Source organism: Colobus angolensis, unplaced genomic scaffold, assembly GCF_000951035.1.
Source record: "Colobus angolensis palliatus isolate OR3802 unplaced genomic scaffold, Cang.pa_1.0 Scaffold153, whole genome shotgun sequence".
NCBI classification, from domain to species: domain Eukaryota; kingdom Metazoa; phylum Chordata; class Mammalia; order Primates; family Cercopithecidae; genus Colobus; species Colobus angolensis.
This window is the reverse complement of record NW_012114633.1, coordinates 6,080,669-6,106,732: the sequence shown is the minus strand read 5'-3', so window position 1 is coordinate 6,106,732 and position 26,064 is coordinate 6,080,669. Positions and strand designations below refer to the sequence as shown.

The 26,064-nt window shown below is 33.6% G+C and overlaps 1 protein-coding gene across 3 annotated transcripts in view; it reads right to left on the bottom strand.

The window, feature by feature from the left end:
• The window catches only part of CALCRL (calcitonin receptor-like), a 103,832-nt gene that overhangs the window by 35,663 nt on the left and 42,105 nt on the right, over nt 1-26,064 (bottom strand). For 2 of the 3 annotated variants that reach the window (XM_011936489.1, XM_011936491.1), the window contains 6 exons: nt 8,675-8,765; nt 8,334-8,503; nt 6,221-6,307; nt 3,909-4,041; nt 1,418-1,528; nt 1,204-1,316 (listed from right to left, as the gene is read on the bottom strand). In XM_011936489.1, the coding sequence (XP_011791879.1) occupies nt 1,204-1,316; nt 1,418-1,528; nt 3,909-4,041; nt 6,221-6,304 (441 nt within the window). In that variant the 5' untranslated portion in view covers nt 6,305-6,307; nt 8,334-8,503; nt 8,675-8,765. The remainder of the gene's footprint in view (nt 1-1,203; nt 1,317-1,417; nt 1,529-3,908; nt 4,042-6,220; nt 6,308-8,333; nt 8,504-8,674; nt 8,766-26,064) is intronic. The other variant, XM_011936490.1, reaches the window with a different exon arrangement.

The window sequence follows — 26,064 nt, the reverse complement described above, 5'->3', positions numbered from 1 at the left end:
AAAAAAAAAAAAAAAAAAAAATTAGAAGTCAAATATTAAATCTATAAGGCAATACTTTTATTGATCTAGATTATATACTATATGAAATTAGTATTTTATATTTAGTGCACCTTCAAACAAATGCTACATAATGATTTGTTTTGTTCAGACTTAAATGCCAGATAAAGGTTTCTTTTCCAACTGAGTTTCTTTTTCCCTGGCAAATTTGAAGCTCAGAGGCAAATCTCAATTTGTTAACTTAGAAGATTCTATGATCTGTACAAATGTGTTCTTTCTCATGGTTTTTACATTTTTATTTTTATTTGTCTGTATTCCATTTATTTGTAACCTACCACTTTATTATGTATTTGTATAATTTTCTTCCAATTCTTATCTGAATAAGCTGGGAATATACTATTTATAAACATAACGATAGCTGGTAGTTATCAAGAGCTTACTATATGCTGATCTTTTAAGTATTTCCCTTATGTTAAATCAATCCCTATGAAAATAATGAGAACGGAATCTATTCTTACCCTCATTTCATATATGAGGGGACTGAAGCAGAGAGATGTAAAATGGCGTTTTTAAGGTCAAACAGCTGGTAAGAAGCAGAAAGAAGAGATCAGGTTTTAGGACTCACAGTTGTAATCACTGAAATAAACTGCCTCTATTACAAACACATGCAAATACGTGCAAGTGTTTTCTATCGAAACTATATTATAGTGCCAAAGTGTAATTAACCTTGACTCCCACGTGTAGTGTTTAAGGATGCGATCGTTAATGCGAGTGACCTAAGAGCCAGTCAGAATGAGAGCCCTCTGCCGAGGGAGAGCCAGGACACTTTAAACCCTGCTGGGCTTATCCTGTTTACTTGAGCGCAGTTTCAGAGGTCATTCTACGAATTCCGCTGCAAATGAAAGATTTTCCTTTCCTTACACTTTTAAGGTATGTTTTCTTTGGAAAATTTGAAACCCCAATACTGAAACATTGACTTGTAAATTACACTCTTACCTAACAGGATTGCTTTTTCAGTGTAATAACAAAATCAATAATAATTTTTTTCCATGGATATATTTCCTCATTATTCTTCTCAAATTATATTATGAAAAGAATTTATAAGGGAATGGAATAATGACTTCATTTTCTTCAATACAGTATTGGACAAACAAGCTGTTTAAATAGATAGTGTAAGTTAAATTTCAATTCAGAATTATGATATACCTTCACTTTCTCGTGGGTGTTAACATTACACTGGGTATAATTTGTCCATGTTCTGTTGCTTGCTGGATGTCTAAACCAGTTTCCATCTTGGTCACAGATCTTTGTAACTTTTTCTTTAAAATTTAAAAAAAATAAAGGGAAAACAGTAATTTTATTAACCTAGGGCTTATTAAATAGATGTCAAGGAGATATGTAGATACATTTCTGCTTTTACCTGATGGATCAAAGTCCTGAAAGTAATCAGGGCAGAGCTGCATTGATTCAGTTCCTGCTGCAACATTGTTCCAGCAGAGCCATCCATCCCAGGTTCTGTTGCAATAAACACCTTAGTAGGGAAATAAAAATTAGGGATAATTAAATCCCTCTACTTATACATGAAGACATAGTCTTAAACGTGGTTTCACACCGATGTGGAGTAAAGGCTATCTACTGAAAATGCAGATATTATATAAAAATCAATATATAGAAATGATTTGGCTTCCCACCAAGTAATATTATAATCATTTGTGAATTAAATTCTAAATTCAATTTTAAAATATCTAAATATATAAAGTTTAGATTTAATTCTAATTGTCAAAGATAGCTATTTGTTTAATAAATCAAATGGTCTTTGCTAGTTGTCCTTAGCCATAATGTAGAGATTAATTAGTGTCCCTATGCTTAACATAAGAAAATAATGGGAAATTAGAAACATGTTTCATTTTAGAAACTATATTCTTAGTATTTTCTGAAGCAAGCAAATCAATATTCCAATATTTCCTATTATACCGTTGTAACCCTGAAAGATACTTATTTAGGCCCCTTCACCAAATTCTGGCTCTTCATTCCTTTTCTTTTCAAATAAAGTAGAATGTTTAATCATCTCACATTTTTCTCCAAAATTAAAGAAGGAACTTCTTACATTAAGATACATAGTTTTTCTTAAGGCATAGGTAAATTAAACGACCAATGTTCAAATGTTGTAACAGTCTATAATCAAGAGTGTAATTTTCTTTTTTTTTTTTTGGCGGGGGGACAGAGTCTCGTTCTGTCGCCAGCTGGAGTGCAGTGGTGTGATCTCGGATCACTGCAACCTCCACCTCCCGGGTTCAAGTGATTCTCCTGCCTCAGCCTTCCAAGTGACTGGGACTACAGGTACGCGCTACTACACCCAGCTAATTTTTGTATTTTTAGTAGAGACGAGGTTCCACCATGTTGGCCAGGATGGTCTCAATCTCTTGACCTCTTGATTCGCCCACCTCGGCCTCCCAAAGTGCTGAGATTACAGGTGTGAGCCACCACACCTGGCCCAAAAGTAATTTTCTAACTTGTCAGGTAGAGATAGAACCTTGATTGCTGCATGAGATGTTTATTGTTTTTAACAGATTTGCAAAGCAATATCGGAATTTATCTAGCCCTCATGAAAATAGAACAAAATTCTGATGGCCTGTAAGTTCAAGTAAATTGAACTAAAAAAACAACAAAATTTTAATGTTTTCTGCCCTGTCATTTTTTGGACAATTATTTAAATAATTTGAATCCATATATTTCTAGATAAAATACATTTCATGGCCTATTGGAAAAAAATTCTTGATGTAGTTTTACAAAGCATCTCAGATATGTCCATATCACAGCTCCAAAAGAATCTATCTAATTCACTACAGCATTGGTAATGTGATAGAGTGCAAGGTGCAGAATTTTTGAAATTGTGTTTTATGGCATTTGAGTGAGATATAAGTAGGTATTCCATGAAAAAAGTTTCTCTGGTCAAATGGATTTTAGAGACCCAAAGTTGAAATAAAAATAGCTCTTTATTGCAAGACTTTCTACGGTATTTAAAATCACAAAGTATATTATGAAACTTCAAGAAGATGTATTATGCAATGATTCCAAACTTCTTTCACCACAGAATACTTTCATTATGAAACTTTACAAAGATATTCCTATTGTTCAACAATTAAATTTAAAATCTACTTTTACATAATAGATAGCAAGAAGGCTTGGAAGGGTTTCAATGTTAAAAATATCTAAAGAGTCTTTTAAATTTTATTTTACTGTGAGTTTTACATTTGATATTTTGAAAATAACCCTTTCTTTAAGGTTGCCAGGTAAAATATAGGACCTGTTTTTGTTTTGCTTTATCTGGCAACTCTGCTTGTGCTACTCATCTTTTATCTTCAGAATCTAGGCAAACATCTGGTGCTTAGTAGGCTCTCAATAAATGTTACCCAAAAAAGCAAAAGAATGTCTTAATGTAAACAGAAGCACTTGGATTTCGTTAACTTTGCCACCAAATCTACTATGCAAATTGTGTGTATTATGCAAAACAACACTTTTGTGTTCATTATATTATTATGCAACCTCCTGTCAAGCAGGTAGTTAAAAAAAAAAAAAGAAATACACAATTACATAAACTGAAAAAGTCAACTGTCATTAAGATTTGTGTTTTTGTGTTAATATTAATACTTATTTGATTTAAATATCTTTGCACCATAAAAAGAATCATACTAAACAGATCACTGTCACATATTTTTATTGTTTTTAAAAAGCAATATAACATGATGTCATAAAATGTTCTTCAAACATAATTAAAACTGCACATATACAAAAAGGTAGCAATTAATTTATTTTTAATAATGGACCTAAGGAACTTATGATGATATAATGGGGGTAGTTTTCTTTTAAAAATATGTCAAATGCATTTACAATTAAGTAGCCATGCTTACCTTCTGCTTGTTGAATGGGGTCTTGCATAATCTTTTGGTAACATTCATATTGAGCTGTCATGATTTTATTTCTAGTAACTCCCAACTGAATTGAGTCCTCAGGACTCTCTTCTAATTCTGCTGTAACAAAAATCTAAGGGATTAAAAAAAACAACAACATCAACTTCATGAAAAGGATTATGAAAATGTGTTTGTCAAAGGCAGTCTGTCACAGTGGAAAACAGCAAGTGCAATGATGTACTGGAAGATAAACTGGCTCTCTGGGGAAAAATCCCCAATTTGTAGTGTTTGCTATTTCCATGGTATAAATATCCCCACCATGTCCAATTTCAAAACACCAACAAGAAGTCACCATTGGCAGAGTGGGAAAGCACAGTTGGTTCTCAAAGCCTGTGATAGCCAGCTCCAGGACATTCCTTAATATGTGTTCTGGAATGTAGAGAGAGATGTCTTCCAATCTGACCCCAGTGTTTTTCCTGGCTCTGTGAATGAAGGCAAGATATTGTCTGTCCCCTCTCCCTAAGCCTCTGCTTCCTTATTGTAAAATAGTATAAAATAGCATCAAGATAACAGAGGAGATATATCTGGCACATGGAAATACTTAACAATGTATTGCCATTGTTATGATATTTTGATAATCAAAATAATGGCAACATCATTTATGATATTGGTAAATAGAAATTTTTCTTGTATGGACATCAGTAATGTTTTTGGACAAGTTATGTATTTATTTTCTTCCAATACAGTAGCACTATTTTAAGCTTCAATTCTACTTTAGTTTCCATATGACTTTTTTTCTGATTTATAATATGAAGCCCAGATAAACCTCTTTTTAACACTTTTAGCAGTAATTATTGCATAATTTATATTAATTATATTCCATAGGCTGTTATCTTCCTATCCTTCCTTTGTCCCCTCATTGTAGTATTTCTTTTTTCTAGCAGGAAGTTGAATTTAGTAAAGTCAAAATGACATTCCACTCAAGCTCAAGTTTTACCATTGTGTGACCACCATTTAACATTAAATCTTTCATTCCTCTATTGTTTTAATTTCCAAATAAAGATTTATGCCGTGGTAGTGCTACACAAGTAATAAATGGAAATGTGGAACATCAAGAAAATTAACGTATTTGAAAACCACATAAAAGTCCATAAAAGTGCATAAATCCGTATCATTTTTATCCCTACTTGGAACACAGACTCTGATTTATACACTATCTTACATGAATTCAAGAGGAAGAGTCATAATTTCTTAATTACAATAATCAGTTGCTAATCTGTTACAGAATTACCTGCAGGAAAGTAATGTTCTATGCAGCTCACTCAGTGGAGGGTGGGAGCTGAAGTCAACTTAAAGATATCATCTAAGAAGTGCAGAATTTGGACTGCTCCTAGACTTGAAAATGTTTTCATATACAAATGCTGACAGGAATATACTCTTGTTTTTTTGTTTGTTTGTTTTTTTCTCATTTAGGTTTTCTGTATTCTCTGTATTGTTTCCATCTTTGTGGCGTTTGCTTGGAAACACCTCAAGAAAATTCCTGCTGCCACAGGAGTAGATAAGAGTAGCTCTCTTGGTTTCTCATGTTTGTAATGAGATAAGAGCATGGTCAATATTTTATTTTGAGGTAGAAAAAATATGGGTGATTCATTACTATAATTAAAAATAAAATTAATGTATGAAGTATATGACTCCTCCAGCAGAGCAATCTAGTTTTTGTCTTATTTGCCTACCTTTGACCTTGGGCACCATATCCCCAGTGTATACATGTACAGGGGCAGATGAGTGTGTACACTTATGCACACACCTGCCCCAAATTTAACATCAATGTCTGCTAATTTGAATGAATGATTGAGGAAATAAATTTAAAACAAAGTGCATGGTTCTAAACTGCCTTGCAATCAAGATATGTCAATCAACTGGCAGAATGGGAGAAACATCAATGGGAAAATCACTTCTTTAATAGATCTAACTCTGAATCTACAATTCTGGCTGAAACTATTTTCTCTACTATGTACAACATGTACTATAGAGTCATTCCATTTCTTTTTCAATCTCTGATTACTTTCCTCTGGTGTCTTACGCATTTGTGTGTATTCATCTTTCCCATTCTGATCCCCTCCACTTCCTTCTCATTTTATGCCTGTTATAGGACTAAAAGCATACACTGAATGAAAACACATTATTGCTGTATCAATTGGATATAAAAATGTAATTAATTTCTGTATCTAGTAACTTCTTTAATATTCTTTATCAATTATAGGTATACTGGAAGCGAAAACAGACATAATCGTATATATTTTTATGCTTACCATAAAAAACGGCAAGAGAACCAGAAAATACAGGGTATACTTTTTCTCCATCATTAAGCCAAAATGAAATATGCTATATAACATAAACTGCAACAGAAGATAAAAGAAGTATAATTTATCAATATTTATGAAATAAATGCAGATGGTTCTTAACAGAACATTTATTTTAAAACTACACAATAATTCAATAATTTTACTTTAAAGATTTGATTAGTCATTTTTTTTAAGACAGGGTCTCACTCTGTCAACAAGGCTAGAGTGCAGTGCAACAATCTCAGCTCAGTGGAGCCTGAACTTCCCAGGTTCAAGCGATCCTCCCTCCTCAGCCTCCCAAGTAGTTGGGTTACAGGTGCGTGCCACCACACCCAGCTAATTTTTGTATTTATAGTAGAGATGGGGTTTCACCATGTTGGCCAGGATTACAGGTGTGAGCCACCCTGCCCAGCAGATTAAAATAGATTAAAATTGCAAATGTTTAAAAGCATTATGGTATAAAATGTTAAGGAGCTTATAAATACATTTTAATTTAATTTAATTAGGTTTACAAACAGAAAACTTACAGATGATAGAGATAGATAGATAGATAATTAGAAAACAACTTGCAGTTTTTGCCTTTACCAAAATTGGGATCAAATTATAAAGGCATTAAAATAAAGAGTTTTCATGGACATAAAAATTTTTGATAGCACATTTTATTATAAAGCTTACCTCTGGCCCGGCGCGGTGGCTCAAGCCTGTAATCCTAGCACTTTGGGAGGCCGAGACGGGCGGATCACGAGGTCAGGAAATCTAAACCATCCTGGCTAACACGGTGAAACCCCGTCTCTACTAAAAAATACAAAAAACTAGCCAGGCGAGGTGGCGGGTGCCTGTAGTCCCAGCTACTCAGGAGGCTGAGGCAGGAGAATGGCAGGAACCCGGGAGGCGGAGCTTGCAGTGAGCCGAGATGGCGCCACTGCACTCCAGCCTGGGGGACAGAGTGAGACTCTGCCTCAAAAAATAAAAATAAAAATAAAAAAATAAAAAAAAGCTTACTTTTATTTTCTGTAAGTATTCATCTCATTTTCAATTTTCTGACTCCTCAGTAATTTAAGGAAGGAAATTGTTCTGAAAAAATTTCTTGAGAATCAACATCTATACATCATAAAAATGTCCTTATAATTTAATAGAAATTATTCTTCACTACTGAAAATCAATTTTTAAAAAAATTAGGAAATAAAAGATTCCCTAAGTCATCTACATTATTGAAATAAGGTTTCAGGGAATTAAGTGTATCAAATAAAATATTTGTTTGAATATTTGTAATACTAAATACAATTCTGAGCTAATGAAAAATGGCCTCTAAAATGCTACCCACTGGCTTCCTAATTCGAAGAGACAAGAAATGCTGGAGTGTATTTCCAAATGCTTACACCCTGTGAAGTCCGGGAGCAACCTACTCTGACATATTGTCAGGATGTAGCCATATAATATAATATTCATTTAACTAAATGATATGGTTTGGCTCTGTGTCCCCTCCTAAATCTCATCTTGTAGCTCACATGATTCCCACGTGTTGTGGGAGGGACCCGCTGGGAGATAAACGAATCATGGGGGTGGGTCTTTCCACTGCTGTTCTCCTGATAGTGAATAAGGCTCACAAGATCTGATGGATTTAAAAATGGGAGTTTCCCTGCACATGCTCTCTTCTCTTGTCTGCTGCCATGATGTGATGTGCCTTTCACCTTCTGCCATGATTGTGAGGCCTTCCCAGCCACGTGGAACTGTAAATGCATTAAACCTCTTTCTTTTGTAAATTGCCCAGTCTTGGGTATGTGTTTATCAGCAGCATGAAAATGGACTAATACACTGAACATGCAAACACTATTTTTAAAGGAGAGAAAAAATTTCCAATCAACAGATATTTGCCACTAAACTGTGAGCTTAGATTTAATTTTGTTAGGAAACTAGTAATGATTTTTATTAAAGGGCTAATTTGGGAAAAAGAATTATAAAAACCTTTTTTACATGTTCACATGTTTTGCTTATTATTTTTATTATGACATTCAATGAGAGCACACCATTAATTGTCACACACAATTGGTGCCATTGCTAGCCCTCGCCAATGACTCACCTAGAAGTTGCAGCAGTCTTGTTTTATAGCAACCTTGTCAAGTTGTGGTTGACAAATTGAAGTTTGTAGCAGTCTTGTCAAGTTGTAGTAGTTTTCTTTTTAGTGGTAGCAATCTTTTGAATATTGTTTTCCCTTCTATCAGGTAGTCTGGGTTTTTATTATTAGATGATCTTGAGAAAAATACAACCAAAATATCATGAATCATTGTATTAATTTTAATAAAAATAGTGTTATAGACAGAAAACAATAGATCAAAGTTTCTTTAATTCAGTAATTAGTAAGTTAATATTTTAGTTTATATTACATTTTACCATGAGAAAATTTAATTTCCCAATACTTACATGCACAATTGTCTCCAGACTCAAATCACATTTTCTCTTGGATCATATTTGACATTGTCTTTACGAATTTCTTAAATTCAGGGGTCAAGACCTGAAATATTGATGAATGTAATAATTTAATATTATGCTAATGACCAAAATTATTTCCATGATACATTAAAAACTTCAAAGAAAATACTGCTACTAAGATCATACTTTTATTGATCGATTCCAACTTTTAAAAACCTCTTTTGCTTACAATATATTTGAGTTATTATATAGCATTATCAGAATCACAGCATGTGATGTTTCAATATGATTATAGATCTATGTTATGAGAACACACTTGGTCTAGAATGTACGTATTTTCTATGAGTAAATAATTTTTAAAGAGTGATTATGTCGTTTTCACTTGAAAAATTGTTGATTTTAGATTATTTACATTTTTTTGATAGAATTACTAAAATATTTTCCTCAGGCATTTATAAGTTAGATAAATATTTATTTATTTATTGTAGCTATAGTTGTATACAATCATTCTAAATTATACTGCCTTTAAAAATAAATTTTGTGTTTTAATCTTCTCAGTGGAGCTTTAATTATTATCAAGTATTACTAGCAAGGTGAAAGAAAGTAGGGTTGTTTTGTTTTTGGTTTTTATTTTTGTACACATTTTTGTTGAAGACTTGAAAATAGTAAACAGACACAGTAACTCCTAGAACTCTACTTATCCTATTAATGATAATTTACCAGGATTTCTGTTAAAGAACAAAAAATTAAAGCAATTTACAATTCATTATTATATATACTCTTACATGCACATTTCACCTGGAAATGTGATCTATTTCCCTTGTGGATTTGGTTTCATATCTGATTTATCTTTGCATCCTTTGTGACTGACAGTTAATAAATGTTTCCCATATATGTGAATGAGTAAATGAATTAAAACATGAACCAGTAAAGTACTTTAGGATCCTAAAATCACAATCAAGAACACTGATAATAAGTACTAATTGTAATTTATCTTCTTAGAAAGTTTTAGATAGTGTTTGAATATGTACTGACAATGAAAATTGTGGGGGTGTTTCTTATAGCTATATGTCTATTTTCTTACAAAATAAAATCCTGAAAACTATTCAGTTTTGAATTTTGTGATTGCTTAGATATTAAATAAACAGTAGCTTTCTGTACTGCATTTGGAAGACATAAAGGTTAAGCCACATTTAAGGCATTGTAGTACATACTTGAGATATTAGTAGTTCATATTTTTCTGTATAAATTTATATATATTTAAATATGCTAGTAACCATGTAAATAAATATTATTCTATTTGAAAATCAGATATGTTTTACAAAATAATTTTTTAATGATCTACACGAGTCAGGATTAAATTTCCTTTAATATGCATGTGTAATCCAAATATTGAGGGGCAAAGTGCTTCAAAAATCATGTTTGAAGGTTTTCCAAACCCCACATATTTGAAAAACATTTCATCCAACATGACCATTATTTTTGTTGCTTACCTAATAGACTTCAAAATCAGAATCCCAAAAAGTATTTCAGTGAAATGTCTCTTAGTGGTAACTAAATCATCCTGATATCAATAAATAAAAAGTATTCAACTCACAAAATATTTATTAATGCAAATATTTCCAATTTTATAGCTTTCCTTCTTTACCCTATTCCCTGATGATCTGGCAATTGTGCTACTAGGAATAAGGTTGTATTTTTCACTGTGTAAGTCACTTGAGTCATCTACTTTGCAAAGGACCTATCAAAGTTTTCCTTGCCAGCAGACACATGTGGTGAGTGGCAGTTATGGAAGAATCATCTCTTTCACCAAGAGGTCTCAAATTCCATAATAGACGAATCATGGCAAGGCATGTGCAAAATGCCTTGGCAAATATAACTGAAAGTCAACTTAGATAGACTCTCATACTGGGAGATGAAATGATGGCATTGTTCTCAGGAGAAGTATGTTTAACTGTAATCCTTGGTTTTAGCTCATTGGTTCTCTGCATACTGCCTTTAATTGGCTGATTCAGCAAGTACTTCTCTCTATATATTTAGCTTTTTCTAAATATATCTTCACGAAAATACAATTGATGCTAGTTGACCAAAGCTGTTAGGCAAATCATTTTTCATCTCTTTCAGATCTTGTTAAATTATTTACTGATAATTGAACTGCATGTTACATCATGAAATATAATAGTTTCCATTTAATTTTAAGGAGAGACCAGGCAAATACTGAAAAGAAGTCAAGTTAAGTGATTAAGCCTGCCAGAGGATTTTTCCACGTGTTCTAAGGTTTGTTTAGTAGGAAAAGTACTTCAGAGTTGTGAAAGCTCTAATTTATACCGTTAAGTAAATTTGTAATCATATTGGCACCGCTAGTTTGTACGGGCATTTTCTCTTCATGAGCTGCTAGTTTCATAGTTCCTATAAGTACTATTATATTTTCCTTTTTCAAAATTAAACAAAGTGTTTTATTACTAGAAATGAAATAATTTTCTTTATCGTACGAAAAGAATTTTAAAAGCCCTTTATTTCAAAATGTTTTCCGTGCTTTGGCCCCCAACATCTTCAACATTAAAATAAAAATGATATATTTCATTACAAAAAGAACTCTGAAAAATAAAAATGTCTTAAAATCTGAAATCACTTTTGAAATATTACTGCCTAGTCACTCAAGAATTTATGTAACTTACCATTCTGGTTTTATTTCTTAATATATCATACATCTACAAAGACAATTTTCCCAAATTCCCTCCAAGAAAATTTTCCCAAATACTTAAATTTTAAGAGGGCAATCTTCTTGACATATAATAGTGTAAAAGCATGTTTTATTGTACATAAGCTTTAGAAACCAATGTGACTTAATCAATATTTATAAGAACACACAAAAAATATCCTGAACATGCATACCAGTGCCTTGCAAGCCTATTTCTTATTTTCTAAAATTTGTATTGTTCCTATACATACTTTCCATTAATTTACATTTCTTTATAATAATTCTTATTTTCATTGAGTCACCTAGCACTAACATTGAGTGTATGTTCACTCCAAGATTAAGCAAAATAATAACAATCTTCTATTTCAGTATTTTTGAAATACCTTTGATTTTTCAGGCTCTAAACCATACTCTGTTTTTCATTTATGTATCCATTCACTATAAAGTTGGCTAACAGAAGTACTTTCTATACATATTTAATTTGCCATAAGGTTCACCAACCTGAACCGTAGTGTGAGCAAAGTTGAGCTGTGTGCTATATGTTATATTATATGCTTTCCCTTACTTATGGAATATTAGACAAGCTACATATCTCTTGAATCAAAACAAGGAATAAACACTCTACTCCAATCCCAGTGTTCCACACTTGCATGGCAAATGGAAACTTATTTCAATCATTCTACACAATTTAAGAAATGTCAAAGTGCAAGAGCCTGGTTAACTTATTTTTCTCACTGCTTATTTTTGGAAAAGCTAAGTCTTTGTGCTAGAATTGTTGTTGCAAGTTACTATCTTTACTTCCAATAGAGTCTTTTTAGACAGGATGTCACTCTGCCCCAGCTGAAGTGTAGTGGTATGATCATAGCTTACTGGTGTCTTGAACTTCTAGACTCAAGTAATCCTCCCATTTTGGTTTCCCGAATTCTTGGGATTACAGACATGAGCTCCTGCACCTGGCCTCAAATAAAGTATGTAAAAGAAATTCCAGTGCAAGGTTTTAGTGCCCACTTCAACCTAGCTTGGAATACCACTCACACTTTTAATATGTAAAGCAGCTAGTAAAACAAAACATAAAGAAGCTTCACTTTCCTGAAGACATGTTACTGATATAAGAAACTTAAGCTATATGTCCTCTTTAGGATGTCATTTGAGTCATGCATTATTCTTTAAGCGATTGAGTGAGCAGATGCCAAATCACTGATGTAGTACACACCACGTCCTCAAAGTGTGAGGTTGTGGGCCACCTGCATCAGAATCACCTCCAAAACTTGCTGAAAATGTTAAAATGGCCAGGGCCCACCAAGGATCCTCTGGAACAGAACCTTTTGGAGAAGAATTTAGGAATCTGCATGTTTAGTAGGTACCGAAGTAAATTCTTGGCCTGTTATACTTGGGAAAGCATAATATAAATATTTCATCCTCACCGGGACATGCCAAAACCTGAACACACTTGTATTTCACTGTTTCTAGGTAGTGGTGAGACTATTTTAAAATGAACTACAAAGTATAAATCAAGCAAAATGTTCAGTAGTGTTCCCAAGCATTATTAATGCCACAGAACTCCCAGAGCAAATTATTCAAATATCTATTTTAAAACACACCATGTAACCTTATAATTATTTCTTTATGTTTCTCTGCCATGAGATTGTGAGCACAGTAAGAATAGGGCAGGCAGCATATTCATCTCCGTGGCTACACACCCTAACAAAGCGATTGCATAAAGAGGGTATACAGAAAGTGTTTTTAAAGTAGATTACTTATAAAATAAATTCAATCATGTTGAAGAAACCTGACGTTTTTAGCTATTCCTAACCCTTTCAATCCTGTTATAATTTTCTGAGTCATAAAAAAAGACCATTGACTCGATTCTACTCCAAAAATTTCTGATTCAGGTCATCTTGCTTGGGGCCCAAGAACAAGCATTTTTTCAAGTTTCCCAGGTGATTTTAATATATAGCTGGGGTTGAGGATCTCTGGCATAGAGAGAAGAATCACGTGGCAGGCAGAATGACAGGCATACAAACATTTTCGTGACCTATTCACCAGAATCTTTGATTACAGCTATGATTTAGGTTATGAATCTTAAAATAGAATGATTGACCTAGGTTATCTCGAATTATCCAAGTTAGTTTCAGATAATAACTTGAGCTCTTAAAAGAAGAAAAGAAAGGGTGAAGGGTCAGAGAGAGCAGCACAAGGGGAAGCAGAAAAGATGGAAACATAAGAAAGAGTTGATTCCTTGTTGCTGGCTCTGCTGTGGAGCCCACATGCAAGGACTAGAAAGTGGCCTCAAGCCAGCAAAGAGATGGGGACTTCAGTCCTACAACCACAAGGAATTGAATTCTGCCAACAATCTGAGTAAGTCTGGAAGCAGGTTCTCCCCCAGAGTCTACAAAAGGGAATGTAACCCTGCCATTACTTTTATTTTGACCTTGTAACACTTGAAACAAAGAAACCAACCGAGCCAACAGAACTGACCAATAGAACTGTGAGATAGATAGTAAGTAAGTGTTGTTTAAAGTTACTAAACTTATGGTCATTTGTTACAGCCAGGATAGAAAACTAATAAAAATCCTTACCTGACAAAAATTACATTTCTTTTCCATCAAACTGAAGTAGTAACTCTGCTTCCCAACTAGCCAGTCATTCCTCTTAACCTTACAATACATTCATCCTCCTGCTAGACAATCCCATTAGCTAGAAGTGGTTCTTCTAAGGTGCTTCTAATTTGCTGTGTAATTTTAAGAAAATCAATTCAACTATTTTCTGCTTGGTTTACTCAACTAGAAAATGAGTATAAAACTTGATCATTAATTGAGTTTCCTGTTTTCTGTTGCATACTTATTAGAAGACATACACTAAAGTCAAAGAAATATATCTTTAATGCCAGTTCTTATACACTTAAACTCCCTAAACTGATTTTCTGACCTGAAAATTTGCATAAAAGTAGTGGCTGTTTTTCGAAGGTTAATGTGACTGGTAAATGAGATAATGCCAATCAATGCCTGGCTAAATCAATGTTGCCTATAACTTCTATCATAGCTCACCTTGTCGGATTATTTCAAGTGTTAAGTTACATGATTAGATATAAAAAACTTGCTTAATCATAAATACACAAATTCTGTTAGTCATGGCAATAATAATGCTGACTGAACAAACCAGGCAAATCCAGCATGCAAACTGTGACTTGGCCAAAGTCACAAAGATGCTTAGGTCTGACTCCAAGCTCAGAACTCAGGTTTTCTGACCTTAAATTTCTACCCTTTGCCCTGTATCATACTGACTCGGACAATGGAGTTGTTTATTTGCATAAAGTAAAAGACACATTTCTATTTTGCTTATTCAGTTATTTTGCTTAACCACCGGTTTTCTCATTATGTGTCACTTGTACTCATCAAACACATTTATACTTTTTCCCAACAAATTCTTCTTTCATTCCTCTTCTTAGCAATGTCATATTCATTTTTGTTTAAAAGCTTACATTAATAAGTGGCTTGACAACTCATACCTGCCATTCTGGCAAGGTACCAAAATAAAAACACATGTACTGTCTCATTTTCTAGCACTTTAAAAATGCATTTTTAAATGAAGAAAATTTCTTCTAGAAATGAAGTGTGCTATCCTACCCTATTTATTGAGCATCTACTTTTACCTAGTTTGGTACGGTGAAGGAAGTGAGATGCAAGTTAAGATTTCTGACCTTGATAAAAGTATTTATCAAGTTGGAGAACAGTATTCTACTGCTTTTGAGGCTTACTTCATTGATTTCAAACACTCTCCGTAGAACTCATTCACGAGGTTCTAGCAAGGGATGATTTTATCAACATTTAAAACAGGAAGTTAATGTCTTCCTCACTCCTACCTCTGTCATTCATTGAACCTGGGCAAATTCCATGCCTTCCCAGGTATTTCCTACTCATCAGACAAAGCATGAGGGTAAAAGGATTAAGTCTTGGGTAAGAGTTCAAAATTTATATGAAAAGAAAAAAATGATTGTTATATAGAAACAGTTTTTAATCCAAGTAACCTGAAGCCAAAATGTCCTTAAAATCAAATCTCTCCTGACACTGTTTTGTTTTTGTTTTTGTTTTCCCTGTGGCTCAGGAAGACTTTGTGTATGTCTCCTCTTACCTAATAGCTCAGGGGAAAAAGTGTGCCATTTGGTTAGATAATTTTTCTCTCATTACATGAGAATTCAGGGAAAAGATATCTAGACCAAAAAAAGAAGTAAATAAAAGAAAAAAATATCACTTATCTTGCTCTCACCTCTTCATATACTGCCTCTTTTCAGAGTTATTCTTACTTTTGAAAGGCCATTCGAGAAAAGTCTAGTTCTTTCATCTCCATTGCAAAAAGCCCAAATTAGAAAAGCAAGCACACTTCTTCATTAGTCCCCTTTCCAGATGTCTCAGAATGGAATCTGGTAAGTTCATGTACCCTAAGCTAAACTCATCACCATCATCATTGGAACAGGCTTAATGCTCATAGGACTAGAAATTAACATTTTCTGAATTTTGACTACATTGAGTTTTTATCTTCTTTGCATTTAAGAGAAAGTCACTAAGCCAAGACTTTTAAATATACAGAGTAATCGAAATTATAAGACACATTAAAAAATGATTCAACAATGCCTAAACTCAACAAAGTAATTTAAAAAAAGAAAATTATTACATTTAAGCCATTAAATTCCTATGGATGACCTGGTATAGAAATTGCCAAGTTTTAAAAGTCATTAAAAACTCTCATGAAAACTTCTAGAAAGTATTTTATTTTTGAAGAGATGCCTAAAGTTAATTATAACTATTAAAATTCACATTAAAATTCATATATAAGGAAGCATATGCTGTTAATATAGTCTCACTGGTTAATGACACAGTTTTTCTTTATCCAGAGAGATACTGAAATTTTTAAAGTAGTATCCAACTGATATTTAATAATTCACATAATGAAGGGATGATGTCTAATGACAGTTAAAAATAGAAACAGTAGTTGTAGTGGTTATAAATATGAGTTAGACTTCTTGTTTTTAAAATCCAACTCAGTCACACGCTAGCAAATTAAACAACTTCTTTAAGAATAGTTTTCTTGTCTGAAAAATAACTCCTAAACAAGAAAGCTATTGCAAAAATAAAATTAGATAATATAAACTTCTTAGACCTCACTAAATATTACTTATTATTGTACCACATTAAAATTTTTGTAAATATAAGTCAGTGTATTATACATATTTTCATTTATTTGCTATAATTTCAATAGCACTGTATGTACAAAACTAACACTATATTTCGAGGTGGTGGTCACATGCATCTTGAGTTTTTTTATCTTCCGCAGAAATAATATGGTTATTTCCTTATTCTGTCATTTAAGTAGTTATGAAAATATCAAATAAAGTGAATTATAAGTATATTCCCAGATAAGATGTCAATCTAGTTAATATGACTACACAATAACTAACACATTGAGCCTATATATAACCCAAAGCTCTAGCAAATTTTTTATAACACTGTAATCACATATTGACTTCTTAAAGAATATAATGCTAAGCCAATTAAAATTAAGACATAGAACCTCCCAAATTTTACTTTAATTTTTTCTTTTTTATTTGTATAAATTTAAGGGGTATGAGTGCACTTGTATTGCATGAATACATTGCGTAGTTGTGAAGTCTGGGCTTTTAGTGTAACCATCACCTGAATAATATACATTGTACTCATTAAATAATTTCATATCCCTCACCCCCGCTACAACCCTCCCACCCTTCTAAACCACCAATGTTTATTATTCCACACTCTGTGTCTTTGTGTATACATTGTTTAGCTCCCACTTGTAAGTCAGAACATGCAGTATTTGACTTTTTGAGTTGTTTCACTTATTTTAAATTGGCTATAATAGACTTTCCTAACACCGTACTGGAACAACAAAAGAAAACATTGACTCTATGCTTACTTGCTTATTTAATGAACATTCCAGATTGAACAGTTGAATAACTATTAAAGAGAGATAATTTTGTGATTAAGTTTGGGACTTCACTTTACACTGTAAAGTACTTACTCACGGGACTAATTTTCCCATTGTGGGCATAATTAGCCATTTTCCGGTGATTTTGGTCACCCTCTTTTTATTTGAAAGAGGCAAGCAGCCAAATCTCAGGCCAATTAGTAAAAGGTGGAAGGGAGCCTGAAAAAAATGCTTTGTACTTGATGGAACACTCTCCCTCCAGGAGATCTAACATGGAAAGAATTAATTGCTCAAAGAGCACTAAAACAAAACACATCTTTCCAGCTCTTTGGAATAAGAGCTTTATATCTATTTTCCTTCCACAAAGTCAGGAGTCAAATGCTATGTGAAATCATATTTTGTTTTGTTTTTCCCTCCAACAATAAAATCAGAAAATATACAATTCTGCTATTTTAAGTTACATACCAATCCATAAGCAAAGTTATGATATTCTTGTTACATTGAGTTTTGCGATCATTCTCAAAATAAAATTTATATGGTACCTACTAGCACATTCCAACTTTTAGGAGGTAGAGGAACTCTGCTGATACTGTCTGTTTAGCACATCTTCTTTATTTCCCTTAATAAAATGAACTTTTTTCCCTCTAGAGAATCCATTCTCTCTGGTTCAAGTGAGACCTCCCTCTTGATCACTGAAGTAGGAACTGATTGAAATCTGGTCAGACTAGCACAATCCCCTGGTTAAATTTAGCTTAGTCATGGACATGTGTGGTCCAAGCAACACCACTGGAATTCTCCCTGAGACATTTGTATTGTTGTTATTAGGGAAGCTTTTTCTTTCTGCTGGGGTTGCAAATCAAGTAGGGTATGAATATCAGACTATTCTCATGCATCTTCCTATCATACAGAGAAAATGTTAAAAAATGCGGTCAAGTGAAGGCAATCAGCTGAGAGCTGAGGATTGGTGGAGAATCCAATAACATTAGAGCCCTTTAATTTGGCCATATTTGAAGGCAGATACAATTCTAGAAATGCTCACAAATTGCCATTAAATTACATTGTGTGCCTAACTGATTTATTTGGAGCAGTGTAGTGGAATAATCACTATGTGTGGAATAAGAAGGCTCTATTTTGCATTCTGACTGTGATTGAATGCCCTGAATATTCTTAAGTTAGTCACTTTGCTGGGTCTTCGTTTCCTGACCCGTAAAATGAGATGACTTCAAGCACCTTTTCATCTTGTAATCTAGATATTTACAGATTGTTTTCTTTTTCACAAAAGAAGAACATCATTGTTTATACCCGAAGCATACTCCATGCCTAGCCAATAGGAGTTCAAATCTGACTTTTTTATCCAAATACATCCATGGAGTAATTTTTTTTCTAAATATGAAATAGTCTTAGCAGTATATGCTCTTGGATAATCCACAACTAATATGTACCTATGGCGAGGTACTCATATCCAGCTCAAAAAGTAAATGCAACTCTTAGATGAACACATATGAGTAAACGTTTGTCACCTCTGGTTAGGCACTGGCTTTATAGATATGACATTGAAAGCAAAAGTGACAAAAAACAGGTAAATTAGATGACATCTAAATTATAAACTTTGTGTTTAAACTATCAAGAAAACGAAGAGACAACACACAGAATGGGAGAAAAAAATTGCAAATCACATATTTGAAAGCAACTTATATCTAGAATATAGAAACAAAGCTTTTGACTCAATAAGAAAAAGAAAAACAACCCAATTAAAAAATGGGCAGAGAAGATATTGAGTCAACCTAAGTGTCCATCAACAGATGAATGGATAAAGAAAATATGATATAGACACAAAACAGAATACTATTCAGCCATAAAAAGGATGAAATCTCGTGGCATCATGGATGAGCTGGAAGGACATTATGTTATGTGAAATAAGCCCAGAAAAGAAAGATGAATACTGTATATTCTCACTCATATGCAGAAGCTAAAAAAGTTGATCTCATAGAAGTAGGGTAGAATGGTTATTACTGGAGTCTGAAGTGGGTAACAGGGAGAGAGTGATATGGAGAGGATGGTAAAAGAATACAAAATTGCAGCTAGATAGGAGGAATAAGTTCTGGTGTTCTACAGACTGTGGAGTAAATACAGTTTAAAAAATTTATATTTTCAAATAGCTAGAAGGAAAGATTTTAAATGCCTTGAACGTGAAAAACAATATAAGTTTGAGGTAATTGATATGCTAACAACTCTAACTTGATCACTACACATTGTATTATTGAAATATCACCCCATAAATAGGTACAATTACTATGTGTCAGTTTTTTTTTTTTTTTAATGATGGGTAGAGGATCTAACAAATACTCAGTAAGCTCATGAAGTTATTATGTGTCAATTTTTTTAAAAGATTGATGGGCAAAAGATCTAACAAATACTCTATCAGCTCCTGAAAAGATGTTCAATATTCGTAGTCATTAGAAAAGTGCAATTCCAAACCATAATAAAATACCACTTCATACCCACTAGGAGAGCTATAATAAAAAAGACAGACAATAACAAGTGTAAGAAAGAATATGGGAAATTATAACCATCATATGTTGCTCATAGGGATGTAAAATAGTGTAAACCATTGATAAACACCTTAGTAGTTTTTCTAAATGTTAAACATAGAGTTACTATATGACCCAGCAATTCCACTTTTAGGTGTAAACTCAAGAGAAATAAAGACAGATATCCAAACAAACGCTTGCACATGAATATTCTTAGCATCATTTATAATAATTAAAAGTAGAAACAACTCAAACATTCATCAGTTTGTGAATGGATAAACAAAATATGATATATTCCCTACAATAGAATATTATTTGGCAATAAAAAGAAAGGAGTACTTAATGCATGCTATCTACAGCATGAATAAACCTTGTAAACACTATGCGAAGTGAAAAAAGACAGTAAAAAAAAGAAACATATTGTATGATTCCCATTTATATGAAATATCCAGAATAGGCAAATCTGTAAAGATGGAGGATATATTAGGGGTTACCTAGGACTCAGGGAGCATGGCAATGGAGAGTGATTGCTAATGGGTACAGGGATTTTTTTCAGAGTAATGAATGTGTTCTAAAATGATGGTACTATCTTGAAAATAAATAAAAACCACCGAATTGTATTCTTTTTTCCTTTATAGTTCAGGCTCAGAGAGTATATGTGCAGGCTTGTTACATGGGTGTATTGTGCAATGCTTAGGATTGGGCTTCTAATGATCCTATTGCCCAAGTAGTGAACGTAGTGAATTGTACACTTTAAGTGAGTGTACTCATAAAGTGTATGGGTATGTGATTTATCGCTTAGTAAAGCTGTTTTTTAAAAAAAGTAAGTGCCAAAAGGGCATGTGTATCTAAGGAAAGACTTAACGCTGATCATTTAGTCTTCTCTCTTACCTCTCCTGCCTTCTTTAGTTAAGAGAGAGATGATATTCACATTGTAAAACAAAACACATTGAGCAAAGAACCTGCCTAGCTAACACAGCATATCATGCATGTAAATTCTGAATTGCTCCTTCAGTTGGATACATTATTTCATGTTCAACAACAAATTGATTCTATTTTATATATATAGAACTGCTTTGATTTGAAACACATACATTTTTCTTGAAATTTATTTTCAACAACCAATTTTTAATTCATGCACAAAATATTGTCTTTCCTTTGATAAGTAAATTTTAGTTTATAAAAATGACCATTGTACATAGTTGAGAGAAAAGATCTATATACATACTTAGAAAATTTCCCTTAATTTTAGATAGGATCCATAATTGTTTATCTTTTTCTCCTGTCAGTGATTTCACTTTACAGATTTTAATTTCTTATATGAGTGGAGCACTGACAATTTACGTACAAAAATGTAGATATTTTATTATATTTGTGATTTGTGACATTTTAACTGTGTTATTACAAATAGAAACATAAAAAAGACAAGAGAAATATTAGCAAGAAAAAATGCTGAACTTCGGTTTATTCTTGGAACTTAACCTAGGTTAGAAATTTTGCATCCTAACTATACTTCTTCTATGGAGCTATTACATGGTGAAAGAAAACTAAACGTGGAAAAAAGAAATCAGGTAAAGAAGGAAGGAAGAAAGGAAGAGGGGAGGGAAGGAAGGAAGGAAGGAAGGAAGGAAGGAAGGAAGGAAGGAAGGAAGGAAGGGAGGAAGGAAGGAAGGAAGGAGAAAAATCAATATATGTGTCTCAGATAAATGCACACTTTAAAAAAAATGTTATTTTTATTAAAAGCAAATAAAATGTTGATATACTACAACTTGTTTCTCTAGTGTGTCTCAATTTCTTACAAATATTAGATATAACTCCATCTTAGTACCTTTTACTATATTAATATATTCATTCATTCAAACATTTATTTAGAACCTCATATTCTCCAAAAGTTCTATTAAGTTTTAGGGATCCAGAAATGCTAAACTTTCTGTTTTCAGAGATAATTAAAACTTTGTAGGGGGAGAATGATATGTACAAATATGAGTAATAAAGTATTATGGGTACCCAATAAAATTTTATGTGTCTAGTTTATCAGCTGGAATGATGCATTTTACATGGAGGAAGTATGTGTGTGAGTGTGTGTGTGTGTGTGCGCGTGTGTGAGAGACAGAGAGAGAGACATCTACGTAGGGAATGTGTGGAGTGTGGACATACCAGGTGCTTGAGAGATACAGGATGCATGAGAAATGAGAGATAAGGCTTTCCAATAAGACAGAAAAGCAAATTAATGGTACTTTCTGTTGTACTGAGGAGTTTTGATTTAATGCTCTAGGATAGATAGTTTCGTTTTGAATATCTACTCTGATTTACTGGTAGTGGCAGCCAGAACTGCTACACTGAGAAATGTTAAAATTAGTCTAGTCCAGTGAATCAGAAAGAGTCTCCCGATTCATTAACGATGTCTGCCATGGCAGCCTCCTGAGAACGAATGGCATGTATTCCATATATTTACTAATGCTGTTGCATACAATGAATAATAATTGTAGGAAAATTACGCAGTAGAGCCATATGACAAGATTTTCATTTTAGAAATATGAAATATGATGGTATTTGGAGGTGGGACTTTTGGGAGGTAATTGGGTTTAGACGAAGCGATGGGATTAACACCCTTATAAAGAGAGAAAGAAAGAGATAGGTAATCTCTCTGCCTGCATGCATGCACCAAGGAGAGACGATGTGAAGATACAACCCGGAAGAGGGCCCTCACCAAGAATTCAACCATGCTGGCACCCTGATTTCAGACTTCCAGGCTCCAGAAATGTAAGGAATAAATGTTTGTTGTTTTACCCACCAAATCTATGGCAATTTGTTACAGAAGCCTTAAACTGATATGATGCAGAAAAATATTTAAAAATCAGAGTTATTTTAAAAGTTCATGTATAAGGATGTGAGAGCTTAGCAAATGCAAGTAATGTAAATGGATTCCTGAAATTCAGTTGTGGGTAGATCTGAGTGGGTTCCGATCACTACTATATATAGGGAATACCATAGAATAAAAGGGATGGTAGGGAAATATATGAGTGCAGTTCACACATCTTGAAGAAAAAAATTGTCCAGGAGGGTTTTTCTGCACAGTTCTGTGGATCAGCAAAGGAGGGCCTTGAAATAGAAGTTTCACACCCATCGTCACAGGACACATTTGTAAGAAAGGTGACATTTTGCTTGGAAAGACAGTGTATACTAAAACATGTGTATTGCAATTGAATTATAACATATTTCAAAACATTCATGTTTAAGGAATTCAGAGTGAGTAACAAAGGTGAACTGGATAAAGGGTAGAGTTAGCTGGGGACAAGGAACTAAAAATACAAAGGCATGGGTACAGAAGTCAGCGCAGCTGTATAACTAGAGGTAAAAGGACAGGCCTGTGAGAAGCTTGAGGTCTTTGGGGAAATTAATGAGTGGAAACCTGGAAATGTGACTTCAGACATTTGCTAGACAAAGTACCATGAAGCACTCTATGAACTGCTGTAATTTTACACATACCAAACACAGCTTATTTTTAATCATTTACTCCTGTGACTAAGTCTGGGTTATAATTTAAAAATAGATCTTCCAGTGCAAAAGAAGTTGCACAGGAAGGAGCTCCTTGCTGAATTAAGCTGTGCTTAAGTGAGAACTGCCGCTTAAGAACAACACGTTCCCTGTGAAAAAAGATGGCAAATCCATTTCAGTGAGCCTAACCTTTACCAAGTGCTATTATCAACTCAATTGTATGTTTTTTCCTGTTTCACAAACATGTTCCCAAAAGACTTTTAAAATAGCTTTCTTTCCTGCTAAATTGTTGTGCCAAGCACTTTTTCTGATTTGCAGCCTTAACTGGACCAGGATGTGTTAAAAAAAAAAAAAAAAAAAAAATGCTCTGTCACGCTTGACAGAGTTTAATAGACCTTAACAACAACAGTGAAACATTGTCCTAATGTGACTGTCCCTCCCTCACCGAATCTTAAGACAGTGCATTTTTATCAAAATATGAAATACACTGAAGAACCTAAGGAAGCAATAGTATCTTTAAAAGTTGCTCTATTAAATCAAAACATCTAGTGAAAAATCTGTCCACCAAAGTAAGATTTTGTTTTCCTAACAAAGAGAAAAATGTCACTACAGAAAATAAAGTTTTTTATAAAAGTTAAAATCATCTAAAAAATTAATCATATGAAATGGTTCCCTAGGTATCTTATAAACGCTTTTACTTTTTTGTAGAAAACACATAACCATAACATCCTGAGGTCTACCTTGGTTATTTCAAAATGAATTCCATGCATTGCTGGAGTATTTTTCTCAAACTGCAACTTGGCTTGTAGTTTACCATGCATGCCTGTCTTTGCAGTGAGGAGTTTCCTCACTTAAATTCCTTCTGAGGTGCAATAACAATGGCAATCTCAAAAGAAAAAAAACATGACGAAAGTAGGTAAAAAAGAAACACCATCTGACGGACACTGGTGGAGGCTATGGCTAGAAAACTCACATGAATGAGGCTTTCTGGAGCAGGAGTCAGTATGGGTGTCTGAATAGTATGCTGCTTTAGACAGCAGATAACAACAATGAAAAATAATAGCAGTAGGGACTTGTACTAGAGGAAAAAAAAGAGCAGTAGAAAGAGAGACACAAGGCAGAGAGCACAGGTTTCAAACAGAACGACTCTGGGTTTGGATACTAGGGTTTGGATACCAGCTGTGGAACTGCAGTGTTTACTAACTGGAAAGTAGGTCGAAACCTAACCTGTAAGCTTTACCTTCTGCAGCTGTAAGATGGGGTAATACATGTCTCATAAGTATATTGTGGGGGTTAAATGTAATAACCCACACAATTCTGTGTCACAAGGACTAGGAAGCCATAACCGTTAAGTAAGTGGTGGTCTCCCCCGTGTAGCAGAAATGGAATGTCTTGGTTTGCTTTAATTGGCCTCAGTTAGAAGACTTATAATTTTGAGTAAAATTGTATGTGAACATTTAACAATGCCAATTTTCCCAGCTTTCTGTAAAAGAGGCTTTGTGAGCTCATGAACACATGGTAGGATTTTAACATATTTTAGCATGAATAAGGATGGGCACTGTCTCCAAAATCACTTGTTTTCTCACCAATACTAATTGTCTCTGTATGCATAACACTCTGCTCTGTTACAGAGTATCTTTTAAATATATATTAACCCTCCCTTTTAAGAGTGGTAATAAACACCAGTGTTAAAGTCTCTCATCTTTTCTCATCATCCAGAGGACAGTATTGTTAAGGAGGTTAAGATAGTTATGTCTTGTTACAAACACAGACTCTAAAGTGACTTGCGTATTTGCATTATAACTCTTGATTTGTATTTGTTTAATCAATTCCTAGAGGAAGAGGAAAACCAGTTAAACTAAAGGTGTGGGATTCATTACCTGGAATTAGCACTAGGTTATTAGTTGGAGATAAATTTGTGCCAGGAGATAAAATGCAAATGGCTGAAACAGAAAGAAAGAAAAGTTTGCAGCCAACAATTAAGCTCAGCAGAAAGTTTACTAGTTTGGAGGAATGGCTGCTGTGTTCCTGAGATACTTAGCATGCAATAACTAGGGAAATCACTTCAGAAATTTTGTCCTTATGAAGTACTTCCATTGGACTATTTCAGTCATGTGTGTGTATGCGTGTGTTGTCTGTATGTAGAGGTGTGTGTGTGTGTGTGTGTGTCTGTGTGCATTTACATGTGCATGTGTTTTAACCATTTGGGACAAGTCAATGTTGTGCCTGCTAGTATAAAATAGTACCAATATGGGGCTCTGAAGCAGCTGGGCTTTATCACCTCACTCAGAATGACTTGTCAAAACTTGACACCAGACCACCCAAACGCCATTCCCAACCAAGACAAAACAAAACAAAACCAACCAACTAAACAGAAACACAAACCTGATATGTGGTATGTGAAAAAATCAGTCCATCATCTAAAATTATTGTTTAAGCTCAAGAGCAACTCAAATAATGTATTGGCCTGTAATATTGCATATATTTTGTTTTAACTCTATTTTATAAAAATTATTTGTAGGCAAACATGTTCTGTGAAAAAATGGAAGTAAATGTACTAGTGTAAATGTACAGAATATTCAACACACATTTCAAACTTAAGTTTCTACAAAATATCGTCATCATAAAACATATCTTAGGTGAATTCTATCTCTGCAAGATGTAGAGCACCAGTTGGTGAGAAAAAGGGAAAG